This window comes from Pteropus alecto, unplaced genomic scaffold (assembly GCF_000325575.1).
Source record: "Pteropus alecto unplaced genomic scaffold, ASM32557v1 scaffold311, whole genome shotgun sequence".
Taxonomy (NCBI): domain Eukaryota; kingdom Metazoa; phylum Chordata; class Mammalia; order Chiroptera; family Pteropodidae; genus Pteropus; species Pteropus alecto.
The window spans coordinates 1,896,921-1,908,581 of record NW_006431916.1 but is presented as its reverse complement, the minus strand read 5'-3'; the positions used below and the strand labels follow the sequence as shown (position 1 = coordinate 1,908,581).

At 33.7% G+C, this 11,661-nt stretch overlaps 1 protein-coding gene across 2 annotated transcripts in view; it reads right to left on the bottom strand.

The window, feature by feature from the left end:
* Nucleotides 1-11,661, bottom strand: part of ACAP2 (ArfGAP with coiled-coil, ankyrin repeat and PH domains 2) — a 125,775-nt gene that overhangs the window by 56,392 nt on the left and 57,722 nt on the right. For both annotated transcript variants that reach the window (XM_015600309.2, XM_006906162.3), the window contains exons 3-4: nucleotides 8,098-8,217; nucleotides 7,246-7,299 (exon numbers count right to left, since the gene is read on the bottom strand). In XM_015600309.2, the coding sequence (XP_015455795.1) occupies nucleotides 7,246-7,299; nucleotides 8,098-8,217 (174 nt within the window). The remainder of the gene's footprint in view (nucleotides 1-7,245; nucleotides 7,300-8,097; nucleotides 8,218-11,661) is intronic.

Below are 11,661 nucleotides of genomic sequence, written 5' to 3'. Positions count from 1 at the left end.
GAGGAAGGAAGGAAGGAAGGAAGGAAGGAAGGAAGGAAGGAAGGAAGGAAGGAAGGAAGGAAGGAAGGAAGGAAGGAAAGTTCTTTTACGAGATTAGTTACAATATCATATTAAGAAGCTAGTTACAAGGTTACATAATTAAGACTTAGAGCCAGAATGCCTCATACCATTACAAAATTGCACAATATATCAGCCTGCAAGGAAAATATAGGAACTTTGTCATTTTCAAAGAAGCAAAGGAAATAAAAAAGGTTCCAGATTAGAATAAAAGAATTAACGGATGCATTTGATGACATGCCAGATAGACAGTAATAATTACTATCTCAGAAGACAACTGTATCAAAGTTTTCATTGCTAAGTGATGATTCTACTTGTTCATAACTGTGCTCAAGTTAACAGCAATAGTTAAAATTTCTACATAGAAGATTATCTTAGAAGAGGATTGATTATTTTGCAAAGTACCAAAACAAACTCCCAGGGATGAAAACTTTAAAATAAAAAGACATGATAAAAATATGTAATTTTGCATACTGATAGTACAGCCACAATGACAGCAAACTGGAAGTTTACATTAAGAATTCATTTGGAAACTCTGAAGATCTAGTACTATATTATTGCAAAAGGATCTCTCATATATGTCTGTATGTAGATATGAATTTCAAATTAAATATTATCAAAATGACCCATGAATATAAACAAAATATTCAGAACATTTAGCTTCATCTGTTTTTAGCTTTTTGTAAAGAAATGATATAAGAACATTGCTCTGCTGTTTTATACAAAAGTGTACTGGCTTTCCAAAGGAAGAACTTTGCCTAAGTGTATGAGTTAAAAGTAGAATTCCAAAAGTTTAGGAGGAACAAAACATGAAAATTTGCTTAATGCCAATTATTGATTTTAAAAGATGGCTTACTTAACTGGTGTTCTGCAATCTGATGAACTTATTTCAAGCAATCCTTGACATTTCTAACAACATATACTAACAAACTATGGATTTGAAGTGTTGGAAATGAGAGGTTGAGACCAAGTCACTAGGGAGTTAGTGCTGTAATCTGAATTTACAAAGAGAATGATTAAAAGTGGGTAGAAGTGGGGTGTGATGGGGTATAGAGTAGGTAGGGCAAATTCTGTATATACCTACAGAAAAGTTTATTATTTTATTTAAAATACATTCAATTTATCCCAGAAAACTTAAGCATTACATGTGTTAATGAAAGAAGAGGAAGAGTAGTTCCATTTAATGAATGATTTGCTCCTTTAAAGTAAAATTTAAAGAGATGAAATTATTTAAATTCTAATTACATTAAAAAACAGCTATCCTGTCAATCAGGAGGAATGGGTAATAAATACTCATCTGCCTTTCACTAATATGCCTACTTATACCGACAAAGTTCTCATCACTGACAATGACCACGAATTTGAAAAGATCATCAATTTTAAAATCTTGATCAGGAATTGCTTGAAACCATATCCTGTATAACACCTATTTTTTTAAAGTCATATTCACAGAAGTGAGCTCAAATTTCTCATTAAATTTTCTTAAAAATAATTTGGAAGTGTTATACACATTCAATGTGTACTATCTTCCATAACACTATGTGTTTCATTTTAACATAATTTTACTGAAAACATTATTTATTAAATATTAATTATTTTAACATAATTCCATAAAGAAATTTAAATATTTTTCACCAACACTCAGGACATGACACCCTCATGTCCCCCACCAGTTTTCTCCAGTGTCCCATACAAATATAATCAACCACCAATGTCTATCTGTGCCATGAGATAAGAACAGTTGGGAATCACAAAACTACTTACCTGTTTTCTCATTACCTAAAAACATTTGTTGAATGATTGAGCAGATACAATATAGAAAATCAAACTTACAAAAATCAAAACAAAAAAAGTCACATATTTTCATAAAATTGATGCAGTAATTCAACTTTAAAGCTTCATTCAGTAAAGATAATAATCAAATAAATACTTCAAGTTCCTTATACCAATGGCAAACTAGAATCCAAGGGTCATCAGTGAGGTTACACAAATTATATATTCCAGGAAAACAGGTCAGTATTAAATCAACTCTAGTACTCAGTAGAATGTAGTATACATGACCAGCTCTGGAAAAGGCATGTGTTGGAATCTTATTAAGACATAAGAGTTAGAGTATCCTAGGAAATTCTCATTCTGTAAGGAATAAGAAACAGTATTATATATTTTTACACAGGAAATAAATCATGAAAGAATCCAAATTTTTTTAAATGACTAGATAATCTAATCTCAAACTATGTTTAATCTTACTTGGCTAATACCTCAAATGGTTCCATTATTTCAATATTTACTTAAGTCCACAAAGTCATTCATAAATGACATCTCTAGAATAGCCAGCCTTTTATCCTGACACAAACTGATATACCAAAACCTAAGTGTTATGAGCTCTGCTGCAGAATGTAAAGCAGATTCCAGTATTTATTATCTTTTAGAAAGCAGTTTATCTTATCATATAAAGCCTCCTCTATCCTCTACTGGTATGTAATCAAAATTTCATTGTAAAAATTGCTACTAAAATAAAGCATTTTCTGTAACTAGGTTTTCCCCACATTTTAACAAGTGACTCTGAGATCATGTTTAAGTCTTATAAGTAATGCTTTATAATCTTAGAATTTTTATAATCAAAAGTCATCTTTTTATTATAAAATTAAAGCTCTTTTATTTTAGAGGGGAGGAATGTAAAGCTTAGAAAAATTAAATGACTTCCCCGGGAAGAGAATTGTGCAAGTACTGGAAATATAACAGTAAACAAGATACGTGTCATCCCTATCTATATTCTAGTTAATGTGAAGTATACAGTGTGTTATGATGAGGGAAAAACTCTTACCACAAATATAAGAATTCTGATTCAACTACACACAAGTTAGTCCTACTGAGAAAAAATAAAAGTATTTGTTAATAGGAAACAAAAAGGCCAGGTAAAGCAGACAGCCTAACAACCATACAAGGAAAGAAAATGAAAGAAAATGAACCAAGGTCTAACAATTTCATATGAATATCTATTAGAAGGAGAATTTCTGAGATGCTGTAAAAAGAAATATGGTAATAAAAACAGAAAAGCGCAGAACATCTGGGTATAATATTAGATAAAGAATTCCCTATGTGTAATTATATAAGTATATATATATGTAAGCACACACAAGCTTACCAACCTATAGCCTTTAAATCTCTAGACAGACAGACAAATAGTGATCTCCTCTTAGTTTGCAAATTTTCTTTTTAAAACAAAATATATTTTACAGTCAAAACTGAGATCCTAAAATTTTTCAAGTACAAGCAGCAGAAAAAGAAAAATTAAAAGAGCATTACTTTTAATTGTCTATCCAATGTGCTTTCCTACTGATTTAACATATTTTTATTAATTTAATGACTATAAAAAATATGAGTTTTCATAAATTCATAATCTCAGTTTCCCTAAACCTGCCATGAGTAACTCGTTTCTACCAAAAACCCTTCTAGGTGATAGTAGCAGAGATCAATATAACAGTGCCTGTAGTCATTGAACTTAGAAAAACAGATAAAAAAAATAAGTACATCTATTTAAAAACCAGACTATATTCGTATACGTGTGTGTGTGTGTGTGTGTGTGTGTGTGTGAGAAAGGCAGGGTAAAATGACAGAAAGTGATTGTAAGGTAGTCAAGGATGGCAACTCTGAGAGGTAATGACTTAAAAAAAGTGAAGGAGACCTACAGAAAGGGAAGAAATATTGTAAGGAAACTAGCCACACACAGATGTGGAGGGAAAACATTCCACACAGAGCAGGTAGCAAGTGCCACGGCCCTAACATGAGGATTACTTTGCCATGTTCAAAGAACAAAAAGCCCAAGTGGCTGCACCAGGCAGAGAGTAGAGATGCGATTAGGCAGTTATCAGCAGGAGCCTGATCATGTAGGGCTTGGCAGGCCATGGTTAGGATTTTATCCTGAGTGTGATGGGGAGCTAGAGAGCAGGGGAGTGCTGTGAATTAATTTATATTTTTTAAAAGTTCATTCTGGCTGCCATATACAGAACTCACTGTAGAAGGGCAAGAATAGAAGCAGAAACACAAGTCAGAAGGGTTTTATATAATACTACACAAGAGGTGGTGGAGTAGTTTAGACTTGAAGGTGGCAGAGAAACTGATAGCTGGATTTGGGGTATATTTTGCTAATGTACTGGAGTTGGAGTATATGAAAAAAAGTCATGAACTTTTAAGGATAATAATTGTTAAGTTTCACAATAATTTGCCAACCAAAAATATTTTTAAAACCATAGCCTTTACGGTTGGTGTGCTGGTTGTTGGCTGTCACCACTACATCACGCTTCCACAGACTCCTCCTCGATATTGCCAGGAGCTAGAAATATGCAAAGTATATTTCCCAGACCCCCACACAAGCTAAGAGGTTAGGTTTTGCCAATGGGAGCCAATGTTAGATAAAGAAGCAGGAGATAAGGAGAAGCCACTTTTTTTTCTCCTTCAGTTCTCACACAATCATCAGTGAGCAACTGTGAGCTACTCCAACTTTCAGAGGCATCGGTGACCATCAGGGACAGTGTCAATGGCACTGTAGGCTCCTTGGCTCTTAGAGCAACAGGAAGGCAAGCTCCCAGCCTCCTGGCTTGGTAACAATGGCAGTATTTTCAACAGTTCAGTACTTGGGGGCTCTGCTAACACCACTTTCACTTTTGTCCCACCAGCCCTAGGGGCAATAGCTACTTCCCATGTTTACTAATCTCTAGGTGGCATTACCTTGGCTTTTTATATTCTCCAACTCTTCTAACACTTTTGTGACCAAATCACTATATTAAAACCTTTCTATTAGAAATACCCTAAGTGGTCTCTATTTCCCTAAATGGATGCCGACAGATATAGTAAAGGAAGAAATGTTCTCTCCAGAGTCTACTTTCACACATTTTGTTCCTTACAAACTATCACATACAGGCATGGCAAATTCCATTATTCTGATTTTTCAGAACACTAAATTGAAAAATGAAAGTGATTAAGTAAATTGACCAAATTATATAGCTAATAATTGGAACCTAAACTCAATCTAAGTTGTCTCTAATTTATGTTATAATAATCTAAGTTATGTTCTTTTTACAACGTTAAAGTCAAGAAACATTGATTGCTTTCAATTTTAGAAAACAAAAAAACTACATTATTGGATTCAGTTCGGGAAACTATGTGCATATTAACACTGTCACTGAAAAGATCAATCTCTACCCTCCTGAAGCAAATTATGCTTACGGACCTTGCTTCAAACAAACCGGATTATTAAAGATTTGAGAAAGAGATTTATAAAATACTCTGAAGGAAGATTTCTTAACAAGAAAGCTTCCAACATACATTTAAACAATTTTTTTACCAAAAAGTTTATCTTAACTATAACTTTTCACATATAAAACTTTAACAAAGAGCAAGGTATTCTCATATAAAGCAATAACATAAGACTTACTGATTTAAAAAATATCAGAAACAGGACTGTTACAAAGGATAATAAATTATGGAGAAAACACTTAACCTATCATGTTAATTGAAAATCAATAACTTTTACCAAAAAAAAAATTCTCAGTATATTACATTTTTTAAGAAGTTTGAATCCAAAAGATGGCTTGATTTCAAGAGAAATCAAATATACCATACATTGGCTTCGAAGCTCATTCAAAGGCAAAATGAGAATTATTAAGAAGTCATTAAAAACCAACTTGGTATAAAATATTAGAGCTAAAACCATAAAACTCTTAGAAGAAAACAAAGGGATAAATCTTCATGATCTGGTATTTAGCAATGGATTCTTGGACATGATCTCAAAAGCAGGAGCAACAGAAGAAAATCAGATAAACTGGACTTTAACAAAATTAAAACTTTTGTGCATCAAAGAACATTATCAAGAAAGTGAAAAGAATCTACAGAATGGGAGAAAATATTTATATATCATAATATATATTATATATTGATAAGGGTTTAATATGCAAAATATATAAAGAATTAAGTTTTTAAAAAATTGAATGGGCAAAGGACTTGAATAGACAACAACAGTAACAATGGTGGAAGAAAATACACAATTGGCCAGTAAGCACATGAAAAGATGCTCAACTGCATTACTCATGAGGGAAAAGCAAATCAAAACCACAAGGAGATACCACTTCACACCTACTAGAATGGCTATAATAAAGAAAATAAAGAATAACAAGTATTGGCAAGGATGTGCAAAATTAGAACACTTATACATTGCTGATGGGAATGTAAAATAGTTTTGCCTCTGTGGAAAATAGTTTGATGGTTCCTCAAAAAGGTAAACATAGAATTACCATATGACCCAGCCATGCTACACCTAGACATATACTCAAAAGAAATGAAAGCAGGAATTGAAGCAGATACTTGTAATACCAATTTGGTACAGCTAAAATTTGAACTACAATTAAAATAAGTATTATCAGATAAATTCATTCTTAATCTGTTCACCAAAATATATGTATATAAAAATAAAGAAAATCAAATTAACTAAGAACAAAAATTAGCAGATTTCATAAAGAATATGTATTGATATTCTTGTTACAGACAGCTACCAAGAAATTTTGAAGCAGTGAATAAATAATTATATAACAGGTATATATGGTAAGCTTTTTAAAATATTTTAAGAAGTGCATAGCTTATAAGGTACCATATTACCAGTACACTTCTATAAAATTTATAAAGGAATTTTCTGGCATCACAAAAGTAATATATATTCCTCATTCTTGAAGGAAAATGCCCTCAAGTCTCAAACATACATATAAATATGTCAAAGAGTACAGCAGTCTTTAATACTGGCAATTGATTAGACAAAGGGAATATATTTGTAAGTATTAAAAGAAATAGCTAAATTTAGAATAATGACTTCTACAATTTGTTCTTGAAATAATTATTTCAAAACTAACGAAGGTACAACTCTAAGAAAAAAAATAACTTTTATGGGTGTGTACTCATATATAACTTCGCTATTTTAGAATGAGAAATAAAATGTGTACTTTCTCTCTCTCTCTCTCTCTCTCTCTCTCTCTCTCTCTCACACACACACACACACACATTTTAGATCCACCCAACTAAAAAGCTGTTGACAAATCAAAGTCATTGAATTCCAACAAGTAATTTTATAAAATGCTGCCAGTAAAGAAAAGTACTAAAATAACTAACATGGTCATAGTAACACCTCTTACTGACACTTACTGTATGAAAATTGATCATTTCTTGAAGGCTGTCAGAAAACTTGGTCAAACTTGTCTATGAGAAAGAAATCAAAAGAAAACGAAGTCATTTAAGAGCCACTAAAATAGGCCACAGAAATGTTACTTTAAAATTTCTAACAGGAAGATCAACTAACATTTTAAACAGTAACATTTATTTCTAAAGACAATCTCACTACCTCATAGACATGCTCTACAGAGGTCAAGTCTACCGGTAGTAACATAAAACCCTAGAATAGTCAAAGAATCAGTACTGCCCTGACAATAGTATTATGCTAACAAACAGGAATGACAAATATAAGCCCAAAAGTAAAATTAAGTGTAACGAGACTGTGCCCATTTAGGCATCTGTGGATCAAATAATACTTAAACTATACCCATTTCTTCACGTATTATTATTATTCCTCATGAAAGAGGAATATCATAATGCCACATAGTATAGCAAGGGGGACAGGCTAACCCAGCATAGCGAGCTGATCAAAACTTTCCTATACAGCTCCCCCATACATATAGTTAGATACTATTTTTAGATTAATGCTTTCTGCTTGCCTCTATAAGCAGCCTCCTAGTAAGTATGATCCTCTTCTCCCTGCTCCAGCCCTCCTGTAGATGCCTCAGCTCACCTAGCAGCAAGTAAACTTACATTCACAACTCAAATCAAACATCGACTTCTAATTATCCAAGAAGACAGAATTATACAAGATAACGGCAACGAATGACAGCTTTTCTAATTCTAATTTTAAAGGACCACTATAACTCTTCATAAGGTCAATAGATGCATAAGTAATTAATGTCTTATTGTATTTAGCATTTTAACTAATTTTAAAATACTAACCTCAACTACAGTATCATTACTAGAATACTGTGCCAGGTCTCGAATCCCATTCATGAACTGTTTATTTGCAACACAAAAGGCTTTTCCGGTATCAATCATCGCAATACAAAGCTTCACAAGCTGAAAAAGAAAGACATTACATCAGGTTAAAAATAACTTTACAAATTATTTAGTTGAACGAGTAAAGTCAAAGGACAGCTGTACCAAAAAAGTTGACCTTCCAGGACCCAGAGGTTGTCTAATAACAACAAAAAATCATTTTATTAAGTCAAATTCAATCTCAATAAGTTAACTCCAAAAAATTTATTAAAGCACCTCTTCAAAGGAAGAAAAGGGAACTTCAGGCAGAACAAGCACTATGTAAAAGACACTCACATTTTTTAAAAACTGTGGTATTTTGGAGGAAAGGGGAGTAAACTGGTATGCTGAGTTAGTAATGTTGGTCATTTCAATATCACTCTATCAAAGCAGATGTCTAAATTGATTAATCAGCCATATTTCTCCAATGCATTGTGCCAAGTGTTTGGATTGACTCTTTTTCTCTCTCTCTCCCTCCTTCTTTTCTTTTCTTTCTTTCTCTTTCCTTCCTTCCTTCCTTCCTTCCTTCTTTCCTTCCCTCCTTCCTTCCTTCCTCTTTCACTCCTTTCCTCCCTCTCCCCACCTCTATTTCCATTCCTTCTTCCTTTTCCTCCATTCAGATACAGAACATTTTCTTTAAACAAACAAAATCTTTGATGAATGATAAATATAAAAAAGAAAAAAGTAAAGCCATAGATAAAAGAGGGAAAGGTATTTTGGGGATAGAAGGAAGAGGGCAACAAGAAGAGGATAAAGGCCCAGAAATACTTTAGAAAACACCTAAAAGATCCCAGGAGTATAATTTAAAACTGTTGCCCTAGGACCCTGAGAAAAAGAAATTGAAAACATTATGTCTGCTCTCAGGAGCTCTAATTTTAACCAACAGACAAGTAGATAAATTCTATATAGCACAAACACAACTGCTACACATGATAAAAACATGCATGAGGGAATAAAGGAAGGCTATCTAACTAGGTCTGTAGGGATCAGAAAGGATTCCTGTAAAAGGTAACATCTGAGAAAAGCCCTAAAGACCAAGAGGAATTAGCCGATCAAAATATGGGGAATGGGAAGATACTATTCGATGAAGAAGTTTAAGAGGGCAGGGCAAACCAGCGGCACTAAGTACCTAGTACAGTGTGAAAATGTATACAAGGAAGGGCCAGATCAGGAAAAGTCTTGTGTGCAATGCTAAGGCATTTGCATTTTATATGAAAGGAAATGGGAAACAATTAAAGACATTAATTGGGTCAGTTGACCAGAGTTCCATTTTAAAATGATAACCTACAAGGAAAAAAAAGGAAGAAAAAAAAAAGACAAAGAAATACAAAGCAAAAAGATGATATTAGACCAAAAACCATGAGAGCCTGAATTAAGGCAGTATTCAGGGAGACAAGAGGGAAAACAAATCTAAGAATTACAGCCAAGTACCTTGCACAGTTATGAAACTATCTCCTACAAAAAGAAAAAGTCAGGGCAAAAATCCAGCTGGAGCTCTCCTTGCCAAAGGCTACATCTGCCACAAAACACAATTTTGCACAGACACTATACAGGCCAGCAGAGACTGTTTTAACACTGTTGGGCCTGTGAGGTAGGCCTGAGCTAGATGGGCTGGTGAGATAAGCCAAATAGAAAGTCTACCAAACACTAGTGAAAACAGATGTTTGAAGGTTAAAAAACAGGAGTGTGCTATAGATATAGATACAGGAGTTATCAGCAAATAGTGTTGAAACCTGAGAACGACCGAGTCCGGCCCGTGCTGCCTGCACCCCTCAGCCAATAGACCAATACAGGAGTTGGGATATTTAGAATAAGTGTTTATTGTCAGAGCACTGGTGATCTGAGAAGGCAGCAAGTTACACCTTTAAAACTGCCTTATTTTCTCAGTCCAGCTTAGGTAAGTATTTAAGAGAAAATCTGGGCATTATTCCAGGTGCTGCATGATGGTTCCAGGGGGTCTGTTATGCTTCACGGAGCCGTTCCTCTGGCAACATGGTCCTCCGGTGGCGTTAGCAACCCAAGAACAAAGATGGGAGTAGTTTGGAAAGAACGCTAGACCAGAAGGATTGTGACTAGTAAGCATAACGGCATTAATCATAAGTTTCAGGGCAACTTTCCATGGCAGAGGACATTCCAAGCTCTAGGTCAAGCCACTGGGGACAATCTATTGTGAAGCTTTAGGGCAAGGAAAAGTGAAGCCAGGGACTCCGTGAGGCCTCTACTACAGGGTCCCAACCTGGCCCTTCTTCAGTGTCAGTGCTACAGTGCTATGTCCTACACAGAAAGCACAGGGCAGAGCATGTAGAGTGAGGACCCCAGAAAGGAGACTAAGAAGAAGAAGGAAATATAGAAAGAAAAGACAATTTCACCAAAGTCAAGAAAGAAGAAAATATCAAAAGATGGACGATGAGTAAGTTGAAAATCCATATAGGTCAAGTTTTAAAAGCATCTGGTGCAGTCACTAGTATCCTTGGCAAGAATAGTTTTAAGAGAAACTGGGGGCTGTAGCCAGATTACAGTGAGTTATGAAATGTAGATGAAGAAGACATAATGATAGATCAATGTTTCCCAAAATATATTCTACAGAATACTCTGCAGAAACATTTTGTACCAAAATAAGGATACTGTGCTCAAATAAGTCTGAGAAATTCAGTTTAAAAAGTTAAATAGATTTCTTTATTACTAAACTTTTAAGAGCTTTTGATATATTAATGTGTATTGTGAATCCTAGAGAGGAGTTATAATATGCAACAGTTCTCGAAAACATCTGACATGGAATTCTCTTTAGGGGAAGCAGCCTCATAGGACCAATGTTCCATAAAACCCACTGTGAAAATTGCTGACAGAGACAAGACTTTTAAATAATTGGCTAATTACAAAATAGTAACAATAATAATAATAATGTCTTATAAACCAGAAAAACTAATTCTAAAATACGTATGGAGACTCCAACATGCAAGAAGAAAATGAAAAACAGTAATGAGGTGGAGACATTAGCTCTATGTTATTTATATAGGTGCAGTAATTAAAAGTGATAATGGATGTGAATAGACAAATTGATCAACAGAATACCATACAGAATCAAGAAACATGCAGCATTTGATTAAAGTAACATTCTATGCAGCATTTGATTAAAGTAACATTCCAACCAATTTAGGGGATAGGGGATTATCCAATAAATGACATAAGGACACTGGACAGCCATCTAAAGGGGAAAAAAAAGAAGAAAGAAAAAAAGAAAGAAACCAAGTTGAATTTGAAACCCTCAAATTAACTTCAGATGGAATATTTAAATATAAAAATTAAGTCAGAAAACTAAAAGAAGTAATATTTTTTATAATCTCAAAGTACAAAAAACCTTTCAAAGAAAGATGTAAAACTCAAAAGACAAAGAAATTGATCAATTCAACTACATCAAAACATTTCTACAAAAAAATAATAATAAATAAACTTAGTCAAAAGACAAATGACAATATGAGAAAACAA